General features: G+C 38.7%; 2 protein-coding genes across 2 annotated transcripts in view; one reads left to right on the top strand and one right to left on the bottom strand.

The window, feature by feature from the left end:
* PSMD1 (proteasome (prosome, macropain) 26S subunit, non-ATPase, 1) overlaps window positions 1-23,179 on the top strand; it is a 74,267-nt gene that overhangs the window by 25,485 nt on the left and 25,603 nt on the right. The gene's annotated exons all lie outside the window — the stretch shown is intronic.
* On the bottom strand, window positions 2,945-13,543 carry HTR2B (5-hydroxytryptamine (serotonin) receptor 2B, G protein-coupled). The gene is made up of 3 exons (XM_010573033.1): window positions 13,228-13,543; window positions 6,189-6,389; window positions 2,945-4,077 (listed from the first exon to the last, which is right to left on the bottom strand). Exons 1-3 carry the CDS (start codon window positions 13,541-13,543, stop codon window positions 3,197-3,199), a joined length of 1,398 nt encoding a protein of 465 aa, XP_010571335.1. The 3' UTR covers window positions 2,945-3,196.

Raw genomic sequence — 23,179 nt, 5'->3', positions numbered from 1 at the left:
CCCCTTTCTCCTGTAAAAAGATCTTGTGTTCAGCTAGCAAGTGACTGCAAACCTTTTATCAATTATTATTTAGGCTGCTATCTTTATGAAGGAAGCCGGAAGCTATAAAAATACTCTCACTTTGCAGCCAGCGTGTAAAAATATATTTTATGTATTTGTGTTACTTAAAGATGATGCTCATGGATGTAGTCCTGAGCCTCCTGTCTCACTTGTTGGTACCACAAGAGCAATGTTGTCCTTAGTTACCATACAACAAACTTTTGCTTTCTTATAGTAGCTTGCAGTGACTCTTTATTTTCAGTCATGTCTTGCTAATGAAGGTAATGTCTTTGTTCACATCTGTTCTTGTAGATACAGTTGCTAAAACAAGATCTCTGCTGTCCGTTATGTTGTCTTTTTATTCCATAGTTCTGCATTTTCTTTTCATCTTTCTTCTCCCTCTGTCCTTATGCTTTCAAGGCTGTTACCTGAATTCTTAGCTTGTTTGCTTTTTCAGTGGACAAGCAATTTCTTCTTACACTTAGCGTGTTAAATGGAATGTGCATATTTTCTTGATTATATGTTTCTGTGTATGGAGAAATTTCCTTCTCTGTAGGAAGACTGGATTTTTTATTAGTCACTACTCCTTTTGACTGAGGTTTATTGTTGCTGACTAAATTCAGTAACTGGAATATGTTGTTTCTATTTATGGTTACTAAAACTGAGAAATCTATATGCTGACTTGACAAAATACATCTTTTCTGGGTGACGCTTTCTCAAGGATTGTTTCCTCTTGGTGGAGTCTAACCATTGATTACAAAGAGCCCTTGGAATTGTTCTCTGTGGGACACTTAGAGCAAATTACTCCTTGCATCATTGCTCATTGCAGACTGGCAGTTGTACAAGAACAGGCTCAGACTGAAGAGAACTAAGTTACCTCTTGCTCTTTCCAGGTCTTGTGAGCCAGCTGTGTTATTCCTGCTGGAAAGGGAAAATTTAAGTTGCTGCTGAAAGTAGATAGATGATTGCTGCCTGCTCTATGAGCGGTTTTTGTTTAATCAGCATGGATTTATTTAAGTAGCAAGAGAGTTTTCAAAAATGACTGCTTCTTGCTCTCTGGCTGCTGGGAAATAACCCCTCAAGAACAGTGTTGTGCCTATTTGCCTTTTGGTGTTATTCCTCATGAAGGCTGGTTCCTGCATTGCAAATGTTGCTTTTAATTTTTTTTTGCTGTGATCGCTCTGTGCATAGATGTGATTGCACTTTCACCTGGTTCCAAAGTACCTGCTTTAGGTTAAATGAGATACTAGTCTGTGACATTTTCAGCTATGTACCTGGAAGTTTGGGGTTTTTTTGGATTTGTTTTATTCTTACTTCCTCTCCCCTTGAGCTTCAAAGGAATCTAGGTCTTATTAAAGGCTTTTGGTTCTCAAATATTTTTAGATGTAGGCATCTTTTGCAGCTATAGCAATCCATGAATTCTGGCTTTTAACTACAGGATCCTGTTAAACAAATTCTGATTAATGAAAGAGGAGTAAGACCAGCTAGAGCTTATTGTAAATTAAGTGGCTAGTGACTATCACCAGAAAGGGGAGGAAGGAGACAACTTACTGTAAGTACCACAGAAGTATTTGTAATGCTTTCTCCTGGAACTCTCTGGCAGTTGTTATGTTAGGCTCTGTTTTGAACTTGCATATGTTTTAAATTAAATCTATATGAATAAATGTTGGAAGGACATGTTATCTTCAGTACTTCCCTTTCTGCAGATGAAAAAAATCTAAGCCTTTTGCTCTACATAATTTTAGTGTGTAACTAAAGAGTTCTGAAAACAAAAATGAAGCCTAAGCTGAAAATTTTACTTTAAAGGGAAACTATCGAAAAAAATGGTGAGCTGGCTGCTTGCTGTAAGAACTCCAGTACTTTGGGGAAATCCGATTTCCCTTCCCAAAGAGGGGTGGTCTGGAACTGTCAGAAGCTCCTCATTTCCCAGATGATAGACTCTGGTAGCTTTTACAGATTGTGAGGAACAATTCTTTCTATTAATTTTGTGTTCTGATGGAAGGCTTGAGCATGTTCGAGAGTGCAGATTGGGACCTGTAATCTTATGCCATCAGTCCAATGAAATTACTTTGAGCTAAGCTAAACTGCGAATGTATGCAGGTCTAGATAGTAACGTTGTCTCTGCTGTCTCTTATTTTCAAGTGAAATAGCTATTCTATCTGTGACTTTTCTACTTTGTGTGAACTATATTGGATGAGGGAAGGCTTTTACTGAAGTTCCAGTGGTCATAAAAAGGGAAGTTTGTTCATGTAAATTAAAGGTATGTTCCAGGCACTGCCTGTCCTGTTCTACTCTCGATCATTGATGTGATATTGTCCTATTTTGGTTAAATGCTCTCATTTTCTTAGTATGAAAAGAACAAAGAGCAGTTTTCTGTGGAAAATCTGACAATACCAGGCTTATGTGTATGTGAGAATGATGGAGATGAAATTCAGGTGGGTAAGACATCCTGCCCACCCCACAGTAAAACCACAAAGGGATAATTTCAGCACAAGGAATTTTTCCTTACCCTGCTAAGAACCAGTTTTACCCCTTGTGCAATGCGCACATATGCCTTTTGGTCTCTGGAGCAAGTGATTCTGCTTGTGATATACATACCCTCAGAGAACAAGAAAAGCTCGTACTTGGATATGCAGTCTGAGCAGAGGAACGTATCTGTAGGAGGCAATGCCGTGAGCTTGTGTGCTGTTTTGTTCATACAGAGTAAAGGTGGATTTAAATTAAAACTAGCAAGCTTGTATCCCCCTGCTAATTTCATTGTAGAGCATCAATCTACAGAGTGTGCTGTCTTCTTGCTAGAGCGAATGTTAAAGTCGTGTTTGTACAGAGACGCTTTTCTTATAAAAATGTACTTTGGAGAGGCTGAAGATGATGAGAACTGAAGTCAGATACTCAAACTGATTTAGCTTTTATTTGTTTTCTTCTACCTGTAGGCTACAGCTCTACATTAGTCATTTATCATGGAATGGAGTTGTGGTTGCTGCCATGGGGTTGGGGGTAAAGTAGAGGAGACATTGGAAGAGAGGAATTAATATGAATTTATAAGATATTGCTTGCATAAATAACAGGAAACAATAGTATTTATACCCTCTTATAGCACAGTGACCTAGAATAATACATACAGTAATACTATGATATGGACAGGGCTGCCATTCCATTATACGTAGCTGACTTGTTCTTCTGTTTTATCAACTTCATTCTCTGTGAGCAGCAATGTATCCAGCAGAATGGCCGATGATGCTTGGATGGGTGAGCTCCTCAGCCTCATTGGGCTCTGGTACATAATGGGGTTAATCCCATTTCTCATCCCATGCATGACAAAGAGCTTGGAATTTTCTGCCACAGAGCTTCTGAAAGAGATCCTGCTGGAGCATTTCCGAAGGGTCTCGATAGGCTTTGTGGTCCGATAGTTGCAAGTGATATACCTGCTGAAAGCCTCCCTAAATGTTTTGTTGAAGAGCGTATAGACAAGAGGGTTTACTCCTGAAGATACATATCCTATCCAAACAAATATCTCCATTAGCTTTTGAAAAACCTCCTTGTTGCAGGAGTTGCACAGAACTGAACTTATGTTTGTTATGAAGAATGGGCACCACATCAACAAGAAAAGAAAAAAGACAATCCCCAGAACTTTTGATGCCCTTTGTTCGTTGGTTATTGTTTGCATGGACTTCCTCCCAATCGTAGACGTTCTGCAGATAGGCATGTCATAAGACAAAGTCTTGTCCTTTCTGGAGCCATTTAGCATGGCCACCTTTTCTGGTGAGGAGGCGGGCGTTGTGTCACGCTGAAATACTGTGGACACTGTTGACCAAGTGAAACGCTGAGGTGGTTTGTTGATCAAGTAGGCCTTCTTGCGTAGCACTTGGATTGTCAGAAAATAAGTGACTATCATGATGGCGAGGGGAATAAAGAACGCAGCCACTGACCCATACAGAATGAAGTCATGAAAACGATCGGGCATCAGGACACATGTGATGTTTGTAGAGTTGCCATTTCCCTCCTCAATGCCTCTGATAGGGATCGGAATAGCAATGCCTACAGGAGAAAAAACAAGTACTTCAGCATATGGTAATCACTTGCAATCTCTTTTTTGGGCCTGAAGCCTCAGCGTCTCTAAAGAAGGTAGTTCCTGAGCTCTGGAGCAGGCACAGGGTGATGGAGAGAACGTGAATTGTTGAGAGCATCACGTGGGTAATTGGGCAAAGAGTACTTTGTGAGACTTGGCAAACTCAGCTTTATCAGAGTGCCCTTTCTAAGGAGATTGGGCCTAACCCTTAGTGATTGAGGAAGCGGTATAAAGTTGCCAACTTCTCAAGTGTAAAACACATGAATTGCTTTGACTCTAGTTGTTAGAATTAGTATGGCTTTTCCTCCAGTGAAATGTGTTTCCCTAATGCCATCTGCTTTTTTCCTCCTCTGGGGTAACCTTTGCACTTTTTGAAGGACAGTTCTGTAAATACATAAAACTTGTCTTTCCCTCTTATCTTAACCACAACAAGTGACTGGACATAGACAGCTGATTTTTTTCACCCTGCTTGACTTCTTTCATATATACAAGTAGTTAAATAGATGCCAGAATTATGCAGTGTGTGTTTGAGATGGATTTGTTGTTTAAAGTCTCCTGCATATTTAAAAGTGTTTAAATGAGGCTAGCTAGCTCTGTAATTCACCACTCGTTAAAAAAAAAAATTTAGCAGTCTTGTCTTTTAAATGAATTTTTTATAACCACTGCTGACTGTATAAATTACAGTCAGCACTTCATGTGCCAGCAGTCTGACATTACAACAAAAACAACAGGTTCCTTGCTGTCTGGTGAAGGTTATTTGTGCTATGTTTCCTGATACCACTTAATGAGATCTAGGGATTTACTCTATTCCTCTGCTACTCTGCTTACTGAAGTAGGTTGAAGGCAGCAAGAGCAAAATGGTTTACCCTTCAGCCATTTGATATCTTTCTTAATAAGAGGCACACCTTCAGATACAGCAAACATTTAAAATGAGGATTGAACCAAATTAACCTTTGATTTGGAGAACCCTGGCTCAGCTGCAGAGTACTTTTGTGTTAGATAAAAAAGAAATGAAAAAGTACAGCACTGATTAATACCAATAAATCAGGCATTAAAAGGTCAACTTGTAAGTGTCTTGTCATGTTAACAGCTTCCTTTTTTTTGTGATAAAGATAGCATCTTTTCTCCTATCATCACAGCTCTTCCAGAATTTTTTTAAAGTTGGAATTTTTGGATTTAGGCATGTATGCCTCGGCCAAGAAGGTGGATATAACCATTCTCCTAGGCATCATTGGCCTTAATAATCCAGAATAATTTTGTTCTTTCTCTTGCATACACTTGCACTATGCCTGTGGCTGCCTGCAGTGTGCATTCAGTTATTTGAATTAAATCTTTTCACCTCCTTAGCTCATTTAACAGATTTATTTTTTAAGCATTAAAGACAGGTGAGGTGACACATGCACGTCACTGAGGTGCTAATAACACAAAAGTTTATACATTGGCATCCTTTATAGAAACTGTTTGGGGTTTGGTGGGTTTTGGGGGGTTGGGGTTTTTGGGGGTGGGGGTGTTGGTTTTGTGGGGTTTTGGTTTGGGGTTTTTTTTGCTTAGAAGTTAGCCTTTCTATATGCTATATTGCCAGTGCATCTCAGTCTTCAGTGTGAATGTTACCAGCCACTCATTTATCTTACGATCTTTGATGTAAGTAATTAACCTTTTTTTACTTGCTTCATGGGACAATTGTAAGGCACAGATTTTAGCAGCATCTACTTAAGGCTTAAAATGGTGTTTGGGACAGAATATACTACCACAGGAACATGAAATCTTCTTTTCCAGGAGACATGCTATGCATGCAGATATTGTCTTTTGATTTTTGGACTTTTAGGACCATGAAGAAGAGCGATGATTATCCCTACCCAATCTTGCTCTTTCTAGTAAGCCTGATAAGGAGTAGTGGTTCAGGCAGATTTTAATGATGTAGCTATTTATGATCCAAGAGGTGGACTTAAGCCAGCCCAGGTGTTAGGGTCTGCTAATCAATAGTACTTGGCCAAATTTTCCATTCTGCCCAGCTTTCACCTATTGTTTTGGACATGAAAAGCTTCTGCATTCCTTTTCCAGTCTCCCGAGTCTCACATACCTATTGAAATGAGCCAAACCACGATGATTTTGATGATTGTTGTAGCCCATGAATTGTACTGACTAGCCTGGATTGGCTTTTTAATTGCAATATAGCGGTCTAGTGAGATGGCACAGAGGTGCATGATGGAAGCTGTGGAAAAGACGACGTCAAGGAACAGCCAGATAGGACACAAGGCAGTTGGAAAAGGCCAGGCATTGTCTGAAAGAGAACAGAAAACTCATTAGAATCTAAGCTTTTTGAGAGTTTTCAGTGTGTGGTTTTTCCCTTGGCATCAGTACATCTGAGAATTTCATACTACTACAGGAACTGAGTTTCACCACTGCCTCAGCTGAATTCTGTCTTACGTTTTAGTTAGCTCCTAACTGGCATGTTGCTGCCATCATATTGATCAGGCTGTTTGTGTATCATAAGCTTTTCCCTGTCTTTTTGTCCTTTTTGGATCATAAGCTCTTTGTGGCAAGGACTCTGCATAAAAGAGTTTTAAAATAATGGGCCATGACTGTGCTTGGTCTTAGTGCCCTGCTGTTACATGATTTTCAGCTATGTCTCCTTCATAGTCCTAAGGTTCAAGGTTGTATTAAATGGAGGAGATAATGGGTCATAACCAATGTATTAGTCAATCATTGCAGAACCATGGTTGAATCTTAGTGGTGATCTTGAAGAATCTAGTTCACACAGTTTTAAAATTAGTTTACTGTGTCACTTGACCAGATACAGTTGAGCACTAATGTGGCAAAGCAGGGCTCTTCTGTCTCAGTAATGATTTTGTAAAAATTGAAGGGCTTTCATGTGTGTGTCTTTTTTTTTTTTTTTTTTTTTCCTTCTTCCTCCCCCCCTCCCGAGCGATGGCTTGGATTTTAAGTCTGGCATGCTGTTTCTTACAGTAGATATCTGTCTTTAATGTTAATCTTTATAGCAAACATAGGGTCTGTCAACTGCATTGTGTCCAAGATAAAGGTTTTGTAGTGTTCAACTTTCCAAAAGGCTTGTATTTTTGAGAGCTGGGTCTCCCCTATCAATGTTTACAGTACCAAACTGAATGAACTTTAATGAAACTCTGATTATTTTTTTCTTAACTGCTTTATTTTCACTCACAGGTAGTTTGTATTGCAATCCAGCGCTAGCAGCGTTCAATTTGAGGTGCACCTTAGTGTTGTGTGTCTATAAGAATGTTCTGTAGTCCTAGGGAAGAATGTGTGAATGCAAAAGTTTTTCCTATTTCTAATGGTAGAAGTTGATCTACTAAATATATTCTTCTTCCTTACAAAATTCAGCTGTACTCTTATCAGTAGGCACATCAATAGTATTGCCAGAGAAGTCAGTTTTTCGTTGAATGATGCTTAAGGAAATAAAAAGACATTTCTAACAAATCAGATTGGTTTTAATTTCCTTGCTCTGAATAAATATATCTGCATGCTGAGAATAGGCATTACAATAGTCCAGCTCATTTGGCAGTGTTATCAATGTGGTAATGTTGCAGTAGGTTGATTAAAACATTTTTTCATAATGTGACTGATAGACAGAAATGATAATGGTGCTGTCTTGACTTGAATTTTAAACTCCAGAGGATGGAAAATTTTATAAAGTCAGACATAGCACATACTTGTCTGCACTCTTACCTATGTTGGGAAACCTCGTCTTTTAAACAAAGAGAAGGGATGGCTGGAGCCCTGAACTGAACTTCACCCATCCCCAAAGCAGTGGACTCCAGGTGAGAATGATGTAGGCAGTGAGGCAGAAGGGAAAGAGGTGAACTATTTTCAAATCATTAACCAGTAAATTTTAGTATCTAGCTGCATATTTCCTAAAATAGATATCATGGTTGAAATTATGCCTCAAAAAATTATTCTGTCAGGCAGGTATGAGAAAGTTGTAATTAGTATATTGTGAAACGCTTACTCCTATTTAATCTTTCTATCTACGCTTTCAGCTGGCAGTAAGGTATGGTGCCTTTCAGAAGAAAAAAAAAAAAGGAAAACCAAAATGTCTTGTGGGTCATGTAAGCAGCTGTAAAAAAAAAAAAAAAGAGAAAGAGAGAGAAAAATACAGTTAAAAGAAATAATTGATTTGATGAGCTTTAAATGTTTTTGCTCACTCCAGAAAAATAAGACTACTTCTTTTGACTCTGTGATGAAGGATTAGTTCAGATAAAACATGGACAATGGAAAAGTGTGTTCTACATCATGAAGGATTGCAGATAACACAGCTGGATTTCAAGTGAGCAGCTAATACTTCTGTTGGAAAGTACTTACATGCTGCTCCCTGGATTATAACTACTTTGTTTTCTGGAGAATTGCAGTGTGATAAATTGTTTCCTTTTGTAGTTAATTTACTCTTTGCAGAAGAAAACCCTCAAATATTTTGCAACAGAAAGCTCTTTTCCTTCTTTTAAATATAGATGCATTTAAACAGCTATCTGATGCGAAGCAACCTTGTACATTTTTATGTGTTGTAAGAGCTTTTGTTAGTTGATAAATGCAACTGAACAGAGAAAGCTTCGTCTTTATTTTTGTCTTGTTTTGAACTGGGTGCAGAAGGCAGTAAGTTATCACATTCACCATTATAGCATTGTGTACTATTATATTTGTGTGTATGAGATGATGTTTTTTATCCAAACAAAATCAGAGTAGACTTTCAATGTAGTAGGTGATAAGAATTGAAGAATATGGTTATTATTTAAACAAAACAAATACTGTGAAACTGATAAGAAGAGTCAGTTGTCTAGGATTCATACTGTGGTGTATTTTGCTTTTACTTATTTTGATTTGTTGGTTACACCTGTGTTAGAAGCTCTGTGTCTAGTGTTTGGGGGACTGCTCTGGGCTGAGATTTTGTGCTTTCCTGGTGGTGTGTATCACTGTTGGCCTATTCTGTTAGTTTGGAAGTAGGGAAAAGATGGAATATTAATTTCCCCTCAGGATTCAGAAAGCATCTCTGACCCTTGAATGTGATGGTGACGTGCTTGTTAGTTGCCCTGCTTTATAATTCAGACTGAAGGTAAAATGAGTAAGTCCTGCCAAGCGATATGAAGCCACTGCAGGTCATGGTTAGTTTGGGTTGTTACAAGTTCTGATTCTCCTAGTACAGATGCACACTTTTGGGGCAGACCAGAGCATTTCTTTTTTAAATGCCTAGGTTACCTGACAAATGTGCCTGCCTGAAAACTTGTCTGGTTTCTGCAACTGTCAGGTCGTATAAGGTAAAAAGATATTCCTCCTTCCTACAAACCTTGCCTCGGATCCTCCCAGCATTGCAGCAGTCCTGCTGTTGCAGATTATTTTCCTTATTTTGAGACAATACAAGATAAAATGCATTTTTTAAGATTTGTCTTGCACCTTAAGAGAAGATGAGCTTTTACCCCAACTGTCTACCCTTGATTTATCTTTATTTAAGAAAAGCTTTATTTATAGGAAATACCTTGGAAATGTGTAATCCTTAAGAAGGGCTGCTCTTGCTATAAGCCAAAAGGTTTTTTGAAAGCTTGTGAGAAGGCACTGCTTCTGTACACATGTAAGCATGATTAAGAGAGATCTTTAAATAGATTTGGAAACTGTTTGTTGTTCTGCTGTAAGGGCTGCTGAAATGTGTTGCCTGTAAAGGATTTTGTTGCTGTTAGATAACGATGCTTTTACTGAGGTGGAAATCTGGTATTTTTAATCACTAGCTGACTTAAGCCTAGGCTTCAATCTTCAAATTGGTGTGCGAGCATCTGTAGCCTGCGTGTGTGGTGTTCACCCTCGTGTCAGTATTCAGCTTCGTGGACTGCATAGGCCTGGCGTTTCCAGGCTGCTGTCTTGCTGTTTCACCCCCATGGCTGTCTGCCTTTTATTTTTTCTCTGCTACAATTACAGCTTCAACAGTAGCTGTTCACTGTCATGTAGTTTTTTTAATTTAGCCAAAGTATTATTTTTTTTTTTAGTTGCTTTGTGAGCAATAAACCTTTATCATCTTATCTTTAAATTTGCGTTTTTAGAAAGTAGCCCTCAATTAAAGCAGTTTTCTCTGGTAGTTTGCATGGGCAGGAAGGGAAGATGTGCTGTGGTTCGTCATCAGTAATGTGGGAAAATTAAGACAGCGATTGCTTGTGCTAGATTTTAAAAATAATGGTTTACAGCCTAGGACAATCAGCATTCAGATTTTTAAGTGGATGAATGTCAGGAATAGAGAATATATTTTAAAAGGTGGTACGTGCACTGTCTCCAAGTAACCCATTGCCCACCAAGCCATGGACAACAGACTTCTTCCTGCTGCAGGCTTTGCAAATGAGAGGATCTCTCAAGTTTATTTGCTAATTTCACCATCTGATAAATAGCAACGTTTTTGCTTTCCTTCAGTAGTTCTGAGTGTTAGAAATTTGGATAACTCTTTTGAAAGCTAGATTTCAGAGAATGCAATTACTTCCTAACATGCCCTCCTTTTTTTTTTTTGAAGAAATGAGAAGAATTTAGCAAGCAGTAAAAGCAATGAACTGTTTGTATATTCTGACTTTTGCACTCCTAAATTAAAATTGCAGTGTATATTTGTACCAGAGTACATTTCGGTTGCTCTGCTGAGAATAAATAATCTGCTACTCATGGTATTATACCTGTGAGCGAGTTACAGATTTATTTATTTTTAAAAGGGGTAGCTCTTTATTACAGAGACAGTCTACTTCTGAAGATTTTTCTGTAAGCATACCGTCAGGGTATGGAGCCAATGTCTGTAGTAGGTTTTGAATTTGAACACTCTGTGACACATTAGTTTTTACAGTCAGCATCATTTAATATGACTGTACTTTAGTTTACACCTTTTCCCTCAGATAGTCTCCACATAATTAGATATCAGTCCCAAATCAGAAGCATAATATTTATATATTCTGTATCTAGAGGCTGCACCCAGCTATTTCATTATTATGGAAACAGTCCTGTGTGGAAGTGCCAGGAGGCTGGATTTAATCGGCTCTCTGGCTATCAATGATTATTCTATGTTCAAGTAGTTATCTGGCTAATGTAACTTCAAGATTTAGACTTGTTATGTATTTAAATGTCTGTTCTAGCTTCATTCCAGTAACTCCTTGTGTTTTGCTCATGCTTTGAACTTCTATAAACACCTCAGCATCTTCTCCCAATGGGTGAAGAGGCAAAGCAGTTTTTCTGGTTGGCTGCCAAAGAGAGATTTGTATGCAAGAAATTTCAGTTTTAACCACTGCTATGTGAAAGGCTGGTCGCAGTCTTACTTAGTTAATTATAACTAATTTTGCTACTTTCTTGTCAATTTTCTGCAATGTGAAAGATGCTTTTGTTTGACTTTTAATTTAAGATTCCTAGCATGCTTTAAACTGTTGTAAGCAGGGCTTAGCTACTGGATTAATTGAGAGATTAGGGAGCAATGGTCCCTTTATAAAGTTAAAAAGAAAAGATTTATTAGTCTAGCAAAATTAAAATAATCGTAAAAAAAATCCAAAACACAAAAACTCCACCACCACCAAAAACCAACTCCACAAAATCCAGAACTTGCCTTCCCTTTGTATTGATGGCTAGTGCAATACTAGTACTTCTTGTGGTTAGTAGTTTTATTTTTATTATTAATGAGACCTTTGGCAGGACCTAAGCAGTTACAGTATCTGTGTGTAAGTATGTATATACGTATCTGTTTCTTGCCACTACACACACATGTGCACATACATGACATGCAAAGGTTTTTTATAAGTGACTGTGTTTTTTTCAAGTTAGAAATCACTGTCCTGGTCATGTACGTTCATTTTTCTTTTTAGAAACGTTGCTTGAAAAAAGACTATTTTATGATCTCAACACTGAATTCTGACCTCCAATTCATATCTGTTTAGGGCGAAGCAGTCTGTAATATACAGAAATTCAATCTCAAGGCGTTTAGTGAATAAGCGCATTTGTTAATCAAGTGATACCAGTCTTCTGCAGCAAACAAAAGCTACTGATGGCCTTTCTGAAATAAAGTTTATGATTGTGTTTGCTTGTTGCTCAGGCAACTCTTGGAGATCTAGCATAGGAAAAATGAAATCCTGCAGCCTTTCATTATCTAGGGCTTAGTGGTATCTATACCTTAACGATAATTGTGTAAATCCGTAAGTTTATTGGAAAACCCATCTTGTTGATTCCCCCCCCCCCATTTGTATGATACAAAAATAGGCCATTTAAAATGTATTCTTAAAGAAACTTTAGGAGTAAAAGAAAGAGACTTCCCCATGGAGCTGCCTCTGATTAGTTGTCAAAAGTAATATCTGAAATAAAGCTGGGCATGAGAGAATATGAAAAAGCCATGCTTGTTCTGTAATGACTAACCAGAAAGAAAATGTCACACCCAATGTATGTTCATATAAAAAATACCTATTTTATTCCATATGAACCAGACCAAATGATAATCTGAGTCTCAAATATTAGATACACGGATTCAGGCTTCCTTGGCTTGACAGATGAGTTAATTCTTTGGGACATTTTACGAACCTGCTGCTTTCCCTAGGGTGGGAGAAAATCAGTTTCTCTGAAACTGGTACTGATAAAGTTTGTTCTTACTGATGGTGCTAGGGACCATCTCTGACTGCTCGTGGAGCTTGGAGTCAATACTAAGGTGAAATCAGGTGCCTGACTCCTAGAAAGTTCAAAACCTGTTCAGTGTACTGAACAGATACCTAGTCTTCATTTCACTTTTTTTAATAGAAGACTGCCTCCAATTAGTGTAATATCCAGTAGAATAGATACCAACATGGTGCTGATGTTGTTAAAAGTAATATTAAACTGTACAAAATGTAGTTTCCCATGTCCAGCTCCAATTTAGTGTCAGTTCTAAGTCTCGGGTGATTTTTGAATGGTTTGTTTCAAAGGAAAGAATATCAACAGTGGGTATATTTCCCATAAAGACATTAAGCTATATTAAGGTGAGAGGGAGAGAAGATTTAGCAGCCCTCATCTGAGTGATTTTTAAAATTGTGATGGTGGAAAGCAAACAGTTTTTCTGTTTAAATTAGACCTCCCCAAATTGTACCCCATATGCTAGTCTGATGAAACAAAAATGTTGTGCTTACCAAATAATATTATGAGAAGGGCAATCGGCATCACAAACAGACCCACGAGCAAATCTGCCACTGCCAAGGACGTCAAAAAGTAGTTGGTAGCATATTGCAACTTCTTCTCCAGAGACACTGCCAGTATGACAAGTATGTTCCCCCCAATGGTGGGGATTATCACCAGGAGGATCAGTAAAGCTGCCCAACGCACTTGCACTTTGTTTCCTTGTTCGTCACTTGAGTAGTCCTGCTTGGGTTCTCCTGTTACTGAGAGAGGTGACAAAGATCCATTGCCAACTCCAGACCCGTTCAAAAAATTTAACGGATAGGACATTTTTGTGTCCAGCAGAACGTATTCAGGAGCTGTGTTTTGCACAGGAATTGTGTATGGTGTAAGAGTTCACTGTTCCTCTCTGGTCCAGGATGGTCCTGAAGAAAGGCCAGCATGGTCAGTATGGTAAACTGGTCATCTGCTATTTTGAGATACTGTAACCATGTCCCAACTGGTATCCAGGTTTTTTTTTTTCCTGTGCCTTGCTGGGCGCAATTAGGTCTTAAAAATGGAAGTCCTGTCTTGTGTCCATCTCTGGTTGATAGGGTTCAGTGGTCTGGTCTCCCCTTCATATGGAGGTTCAGGTTTCAGAAGATTATAGGAGACAATTCAGTAGCTGTGAAAAGTAAGCAGTGCATTAGCTTCCCTTTTTTTTTTTTTTTTGTCTTACTACAGCAGTGAAAAGCGATAGATGAATTGGGATGCCAAATTGTTCCCTTTAGATACAGTGTACGTAGATTTGCTCTTTGTAAGTACAAACTGATGGAAAGGCAGATGCTCGCGTTGTGTGTATGCAACTCCTCCTCTCCCGAGTGTCTAGTCTCCAGCAGCGTGTGCGTAGGCAGACGGCAGTTCCCATATTTCCCCTTATTAAGAATCCTATTTCTCCACAGAGGGTCACCCCAAAAATATCTTAAGAAATAAAGTATGAGGTTTCCGTTTTAACGTCTACAGTTCCTAATTTATCAGGTGAGGGGCAGGAAGCTGTAGACAATAAAACACTGGTGACAGTCTCAAGGGGACAGTAAAGATTTATGGAACTGAGACATCTAAATTTACCCATTACTTGGGGGGGTGGGTGAGTAAACCGCTTGTTTTTGTAATCTGAGAAGGGCTTTTATTAAGCACAGCCTTTTCTCTCCCTCTCTCTTTCTCTGTCTCTCTCAACTCTGCTGAAGACTTAACACTTACATTTCCCCCTTCAAGCAGAGACTAAAACACTTGTCACGGCATTAAGCTGAACAAACGCTCAGTTACTGAGAAGATTCGATGTGTTGCAATTTTCAGGTGAAGAAAGCCTTACCTCTTTCTCTTGAATTTTAGTAGAGTCCACTTTGCATCCAGGAAGATCCTTTGTAATTTTCGTTTTCATCACATGGTGGATTTTAAGATAAGATTTTTCACTGCTTTCTGGAAAGCAAGTTGTTCGCTTTGGTTTGGTTTTTATTATTTTTCTAAAGCTTGTCTCTTTGCATGCTTTTGTTATGCACTTCGTTTCTTCTAACACCAAGATTAAGAATTTCTATTTTGGGAAAACGGTATTTCTTACGCAGGTATTTTCTCCAGCTCTTGAATGGAGGAGAAGAATCATTCTTGCCATATTTAAAAAAGATAGAAATAAGGTTGTGTTCTTTTTTTTGCTGTCCTTTCTCTTCCATTCTTTTGACGATTTTACTCAAGTGATTAGCAGATTGTATGTGCAGTTTTCTCTTTGTTTGTTAGCAAAGCTTGCAGTCTGCTGCTACCCTTGTTTGTTGATTGAGTCATTCTAGTGTATCCAGCTCCAGTGCTTGAAAAGCAAGGAAGTAAATGTGGGGGTTTGGCTGGAAAAGAGCCAGAGAGGGTTAATTGATTCAGTGTTCCAGTACTATAATGTGTGCTCCTTGTAGCTGTATCAGGATGTGCAGATCCTGTAAACCAATGTTGTAGCTATATGCACCATAGTCTGTGTATGCCTGCGCGCTCGCTCTCGCTTGCTTACTCCCTGGACTGAAACACAGTTAACCCTAAAAAGTTCTGCTGCCCTGTAAATACTCCAATTTTTTTCTTGACTAATTTTATAAAATTATTGTCTAGCACACTATTTTAAGTGTGTGCGCTGTTACTTTAAATCTTTCTTCATGCAGCTGCTTTTTATTATCACAAGTGTTTTCTTTTGTTACCTTCCAACTTTGTCAGATGTGTGTATGTCTTATAGTTCCACATTAAAATGGAAATAGAGTTCACTTCCAAGGACATTAGCTGGACAAGTGTGTAATAGTCTTTGAGTTTAAGGCCAGAAGAGACCATGAGATCATGGTCTGACCCCCTGGATGTCACTGGCCATGACATTCCATGAATTGCTAGTGCTCACCAGGCTTGAGCTGGGAATCGGGTCCTCAGTGAAGTGTGAATCAATTTATATTTGTTTAAAAAAATTTAAAACACATTCACATCTTTAGGATACAGCTACTCTGGGGCCAAAGAAAGCAAGCTGCTGCCAGAAATTAATAGAAATACTTGACTTAAAGTGTGTTCAGATCATACAATAGAATTTCCAGCAAAGTAGTTTTCACTTGTTGATTATTTTTCCTGATTAAAGGAAACCTTTGGTAAGATTCCATGCTGTATTCATTTGAAGCTGACTTTTTATATCTTTATTCTTCAGAAGAATATATATTAGGAAATAAAGATTAATCCAACTATGGTAATTCTGTTTCCTTATCTGACCACCTCCCTATTGTCACCCCTGACAGTACTGAGAGAGTAGAGCACATGAAAACACACATAAAGCAGAAATCAAGAGAGGAAAATACTGTATAGGACTAATGAGCATTTGGATTCAGTTTTCCTTAAACTCAACTATGTCTAATCCACTTCTGGTTTATTTTATAAATCTTGAAGGCTCTCCTGGTATTATTCTAACTGTACTTGAAGTCTTTACCAATCTGTTGGATTAAACACAGCCAGTGTTCGTTCACTCTTTCTCACTGTACAGATGAAGCTTGTTTTCCTTCAGCATTGACACTTGAGCTACTTTTTCCTTGTTGAAAGGCAGCTGGAATTATTAGCGCTTTCTGGAGATGGAGCTATTGGCAGTATGTCTGAATCACAAAGGGAAAAAAAAATGTTCCAGAGTAGAACCACCAAAGTATAGTACAAGATAGATTAATCCTTTAACTTCAGTGGTCTCCTTGTGGCTGTATGCCACATGCAGATCTTCATGTCACATCTCTGAATTTAAGGAACAGAATTAAAACCTCTGCAGAAAAAAAATAGACAATGCATCTATCAGAACCATATGCTAATCATCAGCATGAGTTACTGCTCAAGCCTGTGTTGGAGCTGAAGCATTATCTTGAAAGAGGTTTATTATTTTTTACTCTTCGCATTTTCTCTTTCACAGCACAGTAGACAATATACCTCAGTCACTTCAGTGTGGGGGAAGTATCAGAGTTATAAAAGTGTAATTTTGTCAACTTGAGTTCTGTATTACCTCTTTATAAAATTTCTTCACAGATCTTACCATCTGAGAAGCATCACTGTTGGTTACTGCAGTAAAGATCTGTTTGGGTCAAAGTGAAAATCAAGTGTTCCCACTTCTCTGGAATGCCTCAGTGGATGTTATAATGTAGTTTATATGACAAAACCATCTCTTTAGTCACTAGAATGGCTAAATTAAATAAATTGGGGGGGGGGGCACCTTGAAGCACCAGCTGAAGGCTGTACTGTTGCCTGCAGATTGCTCTCATCAAAGCTGTATAAATGCATTTATATCTAATTGAAAAGGAAATGATTTTTTTAAATACAGATGAAACCAGAGTTTTCTTAAGAACTCGTAGAGGAAGATGATATGAGTTTAGTTGCATGTAGGCTTGTGTAGCATATATACCTGCTTGGTGGATTGTTTCATTTCAGATGGCTAGAAAACTTACCTGCCTTTTGTGATGTTTTTTGAACTTTCCCAGGTTTGAATTATTTCTGAGAAACACATCCTCCTGTATATCTGTTACAGAAGCAGGTTCTTCACTGCATGCTTCCGGCCAGGCTTTTTGTGCAGGCCACTGTCCTGCCCCCATGTCCAGTGCCTCTCCTGTGTTAATGAGTGTTAAACCCTAAACCTTGCTAGACCCCACTCCTGGTCCACCATAACTAGAATATTTGAACCATGCATAGGTATTTTTTTTCCACCCCTTGCTGTTATTTCTGTTTTCAGATTGCCAGTACTATTTTATTTGAATGGAGCCACATCTACATTAGATGTGAGCTGACACTGGTGACAGTGTTGTTCAGTCGGTGCTTATCCCTCAAGTTCATCTGCTGTGCCTGTTGGCAGCACTCAGCCTCATCTTCTTGACAGTGGAAGGCTTCCTAGAAGTTCTTATTCTTAGGAAGACTTGCTTAGGCAACCAGGAGGCATTTCAGAGAAAAACATTGTGGAGAAGGAGGCTGTATTGCACACAAGATAGTTGCAGGAAATTCCTGGCACGAGAATAGCTCAGATGTGTTTTGTCAAGAGACAAAGAGACAGGGTTTACACCCATGCTTAGTCTACACCTAAATACGTCAGTTTGTTGCATTTTTCTCTGCAGGTTTTCCATCTTCTGTGTTCCCCCCCCCGCCCCGCTACACACACCCCCTTCAGAAATGACTGCAAATTGTGCAATTGGATATCTGCATTCCTCCTTTATTAACTCATTCATGGATGAAATGAAACTTCTGCTAAGGTTTTCTTTTTTTTATGTCACTGCACTACCAAAGCAACTTGTGGAAATAGTTCTGTATCAAATGATTAATTCATGTCCCATAGTTTAGAAAGTCATAAATATTTAGAATCTTTTGAAATATGACTGGGGAGACTTAGTGAGGAATTTAATAGACATTGTTCTTTAATTCTCTGACATTTCATTTTTCAATGAGTTGTAAAGTCCTTAAATATTTAGACTAAAAAATAAGCGTATGTTAGCGATGCTTCAGACACTTCCATTTTTAGTCTCAATCACAAGACCAATGTGATGGTTTACTTTCAGTATTCTGTTTATTTACTTATGCTACCTTATATACATATACAGGGTTTAATGTTTAAATATTGCTGGAACATAAAGAGAAATGGCAATAGTCCTCTAACCTTCAAGATGTGCAACTTCCAGAATTGGAGATAAACTGCAGAAAGGTATTTGGATGTGATTCTAACTGGGCTGTGATCTAAGAAACTAAGTGGAATATGCTTCAAGTTGTGGCGATCCAAGTTTTTAATTTGTCTTGTGGTGTTGTTGCATGCCTCTTGGAAAAAAGATTAAAATGGATTGTTAAATAGAGTCAATGTACTTAACAGTGTTCCTCAACTTTCAGTAGCCCAATAAGGCTCTTGTAGGCAAAGGCTACTAAGAATTACAGTATCTGCAGATGTTGCAGTTGTAATTGCCTTAAGAAAAAAACCCAGTTTATGTTCCTTACAGATTCCTAATAATTGCAGCTGTAAAAAATGTTTCATGGTGGGAAGGAAATACAATTTCTGAGTTCTCTGCAAACTATGGAGAACCTTCCATGGTCAACATCATGGACTGAAGGGAAAACTGACCACCTTCCCTGTCCAGCTGATCTGTCCTGGTGATTTTGTTCATATTAGTCTGTGTTAGTAACAATCGACATCCTGATTTTTATTTTGTGAATTTTTGCACTGGAGGCTTAAGAAAAACTTTCTTTCCTTTATCTTTGGAAGTAATGAAGAATCCAAAACTTTCTTTGGTTTCTCAGAAATTCTAGGGCGCTTACAAGTGAGGTATCAGCTTTTATGTGGAGAAGATAACATTTATATGTATATAAATGTCACTTATATCCAGGAGGTGAACATCCCCAGGAATGAGATCAAAGTTGAGGTTACAGCTAAGGTAATTGGGCAGCAGTTAGAAGAAGATTCAAAATCCTTAGCTGCGCACGGTATTTTTTTGTCATGGTGGTTTTGAGAGCAACCGGTTAGTGAGTAAAACTAATAAAATGCTAGCTATCATGTTTTGCTGAGAATCTCTCTTTACTGTCTTGGTGCATCTTTATTTTTCTTTATGGTTTTGTTTATGACTTCTGAAAACAAACCAAACTGGATCTTGGAGGAAGTCCTTCATCTGCAGCCCATAGATCACAACAGTAAAACTTACCCTGGTGTAGGGTGGAAACAAAGCTGTGGCCGACTACTGTGTTGAAGTCCTATAGAAGAAACTTTTAGGCTTTTTTGACTTCTTGATTCATTTAGTTTCCTGGTAACAGAACAAAGTTGAAGCTAGTTGTGATGGGTTTTTTTGTATATGGGTCTGGGCTCACTGACATCTGTGGTTTTATGGCTTATGTGCAAGCAGTTGAGCAATTTTCAGATGAAAATGAAGGAAATAATGAGGCTGTTCTTTTGTTGTCATTTTGCTGTTGTAGTAAAATGTAATTGCAAAAGCTAACTGCTTGAGCAAAACCAGTGTTAGGAAAAAAGGAAGGAACCAGTGCATTAAAGATAATTTGGTTTTTAAAAATAGACATTGCCTATCTTTCCAAGATATGCAGCCCAGTTTAGAGACATGCCTTGGGCTTTAGTGTAGGAATTTTTAGATGAAATTGCTGGACTGTGTTATGGGAAGGTCAGACTAGAGGACTATGGTACGTTGCTTCTGTCCTCAAAATATATTAAATATACACCATGTTTAGGATTTTTACTATGGCTTTTAAGGAGGGGGGACGGAATTGTGTCTGGAGATGAAACTTCTGCCCACTAAATCTCCAGATGTTATCCTGGTATTTCATGCAATGTTACCTTCTGTGTTTAACTTATAGTAATGACAGATGTCCGTATTAGGACTGGCTAAGAGTAGCCTGTTGCTGAGTGTGACTTCTGATAAACCACTTATCTTTTCTTAGTACTTTTTTTAAGCTTTCTCACACTCTTCATTACTTCTCTCCCTTTGCCACCAGAGGTTTCTACTCAGTAACCACACTGATTCAGCCATCAGCACAACAGAGTCATGGTGGTCAGGGAGCCGGAGGGGTGGACTTGGTTTGGGAACCTGTGCGGGGCTTGATACCGGTGATGTGGAAACTTCCTCCGTCAGCAGCAGGACTGCCCCTCCGTTGTGCTGAATGTCAAGTCAGCAGTTCATACGGCTGTGCTCTAAGTGCAGGGTGAAAGGCTCAGTCCAGGGGGAGGAGAACACGGTCATGTTTTAAACATATTCCCCAGCTGGATTGCCAGTTGGAAGTAATGCCACAGGAGCACGATTGCAGCCTGTAACTGCTATGAGGGCTTTTTAATTTTTCTTTTGATCACTTAACAGAATTGGTTTGCATTTTATGAATTTCATTAAGTGTGGGTTTGGGTTTATGTGGGCTAACCTTTGGCAACAGTGTGTAGGACTTGTAAAGCATCTCAGCAGAAAAGCGAGCAAGCAAACGTTATTGCTTAAGCATTGATGCCAGTGGTGCTCTTGTGTACTGAAGTCCTGTTCCTCTGATAAACATTTTAAGATTCTTTCACTTCCTCAACGTACTTGTGGTTCTGCCTTCTAGTTCTTTATTATGTGGGAAGACACTTTTTGAAGATTGCGGAGTTGAGAAGACTGCATTACTGAGAAAAGTGGTGGGACCCATTATATAGCTTTAACTCCCAAAGTGGTTTTACAGAAGGCCTCATCAAAATGTTTGACCATTTTAAGGATAGATTTGACATAAAAGCATTTAAAATGATGGCCACAAATAATGTAAGTCTGGCTAAGAATTCCATAATCAATTATTGTACATTAATCCTGATTTTATACTGAAAACTGTGTTGGAACTTCTGAGCTTGCAGACACAAAGATGTGTCCAAGTTAATGATTCTATAAAATCCAGCTTTCTGAACAGGAATTTAATGATTAATGCTTCAAAGTGCATAATCACATCTTTGCCAGAAGATATTTTTCTCCTCTTTGGCTCACAGTCTGCCTGTTTAACATTTGCAGAAGTAAAGCAAACACAAAGGTATTAAAAGTCTTTGTGCAAGAGCTAAAGTCTTCTGTGCAGCTGAACGCTTGGGCTCATTTATTATAGGGTTTGTGACTCCTGGTCTCCACATAAGCTCATTTTAAAAAAAAACATTGTCAGCATCCAAGCTGTTATTTGAGCAAGAGACTGACAGGTAGTTTTAAATGTGTCTTTTAGTTCATAGTCTTCACTTCTAATGCTTGCTTGCAGGACAGAATCGTTCAGTTTCCCAGCTCTTCCTACTTTCTTAACATTTGTCATCATGGCTGCATCAGAGAGGCAGCAGAGTTTCCAGCAACTTGTGTTTGTTCCTCTCCTTTGTGTGGGTTTTGGTTTTTTTTTTTTTGCTGCTGTTCAGAGGTAGGTTTTTTAAGGTGGTGGTGGTAGATGGGATTTTTTCCCCATGCGGACATTTTAGGAAAACTCATAAAGAAATAGACTGTTGGAAGCAGGGGTGAGGTAGGAGATCTGGCTACTTGCTGCCATTACTGCTGAGGGGTTGAGTAGCCTGTGTGGTGGTGCTACCTGTCCATGATCAACTGGAGCAGGAGAGACGAGTGTAAAGAGGAGTTTAGGACTAGTTGTGAGAGGAGACTATGGGAAAGTATTGAAATGGGAAGAGACGATAGCTAGAGTAGAAATTAACTGATTTTGTGTGTAGAGTATAACTGAAGTGTGAGTGGTTATATGAACATGTCTTCTCTCACCAGTCACAATGAAAGAAGAGAATGAACGAGATTATTGCTTAAGGTCTTTTTTACTTCTGTTTTCTATGATTCAGGTATTCATTTAAATAAAACCAATGCTGGAGCATACTCTATAATGGTTTTTCTACCTCCTGAGTTGAGTGCTTTTGATATACACTTAATGATCCTATGTGATGCTGTAATTCCTGTGTACAACAGGTACTGCCACCCCCCTCCAACCTCCTTCTTTCCATATAGCAAATGTAAGAAGGGAAGCTAAAACTAAGGTGTTTCTTAGCTCTTCCTTTGTATGTTTCAGTCTGAAATCAGTTTATAGTCAAAGTAAATGCCTTGCATGACTGCTGTTAGGATTGTGAATGTGACAATTAAAAAAGCTAGTCTGGGCTGCAAGATACAGCAAGATGGAACAGATAACCAGATGATGTGCACTTTACTTTGAAAACAGATACAATTAAATCACTTGCAATTTATAGTTTCCTGTATTTCTTTTTCATGAACACTACTTTCCAACCACATTCCTGCATTGCTCTTGTGTTCATGGTGTCATGACATTGAGTAGATTTAACAGATTAGCTGTGATGGATGTGCTTGTGATGCCTATGAGTTCAGAATGCAGACTGGTCTGACTCAGGGATGTTTATTTTACAAGCAATTTTGCCCTTGCTGCATTAGAAATGCTGAAATTGGCAGTGTACGATATTGTGAAGTGGTTTGTGTGGCATCAAAATTGATGGAGTGATAAATACGACTACAAAGACAGGAGGGAAATGAATATATCAACACCTGTGAGTTCTGCCCTACTTCAGAAATACTCAATATTCACAAGACTCTTTGCACCAGCAACATGTGCTTCTTGGTGTAGGAAATTAAGGGTTCCTTTTCATCTCCCCCAGCACTGGGCTAGAAGTTCATTTGCTGTAATGACCAACAGGACACTGGTTCCCAGCTGGTGAGGCATGGAGCATATACTCCCATTTCAGATCTCTTAAAAGGCAGCAACATCGCAGCATCATGTTGTAAGGAGGCAACAGCAGACATTGCTGATAAACTGATTATAAGTGTGTGTTCTATCAGCATTTCCTCACATGCTTTGATTTACAGCAGTAGGTGAGGGTGAGGAGTCGTCAGCAGAAGCAGTGATTGCGAAAGGGAGTTTGGGATCCACCAACCTTGTAGGTTGATTGAATACTGGAGTTGAGTTTTGTGTCTGCTGATGGGAGATTTAGTACTGTGT

Source organism: Haliaeetus leucocephalus, unplaced genomic scaffold, assembly GCF_000737465.1.
Source record: "Haliaeetus leucocephalus isolate CR32 unplaced genomic scaffold, Haliaeetus_leucocephalus-4.0 Scaffold362, whole genome shotgun sequence".
Classification (NCBI taxonomy): domain Eukaryota; kingdom Metazoa; phylum Chordata; class Aves; order Accipitriformes; family Accipitridae; genus Haliaeetus; species Haliaeetus leucocephalus.
The sequence above is the reverse complement of the archived record's forward strand: the minus strand, read 5'-3'. Positions and strand labels throughout refer to the sequence as shown.

Excerpts from the sequence above, each read along its gene's own strand:
- HTR2B (XM_010573033.1), bottom strand. The coding sequence starts at position 13,543 with ATGTCCTATCCGTTAAATTTTTTGAACGGGTCTGGAGTTGGCAATGGA. Across the intron at positions 6,390-13,227 it reads CCTTCTCATAATATTATTTG|ACAATGCCTGGCCTTTTCCA; the intron begins GTAAGCACAACA and ends GTTCTCTTTCAG. Across the intron at positions 4,078-6,188 it reads GGTTTGGCTCATTTCAATAG|GCATTGCTATTCCGATCCCT; the intron begins GTATGTGAGACT and ends TTTCTCCTGTAG.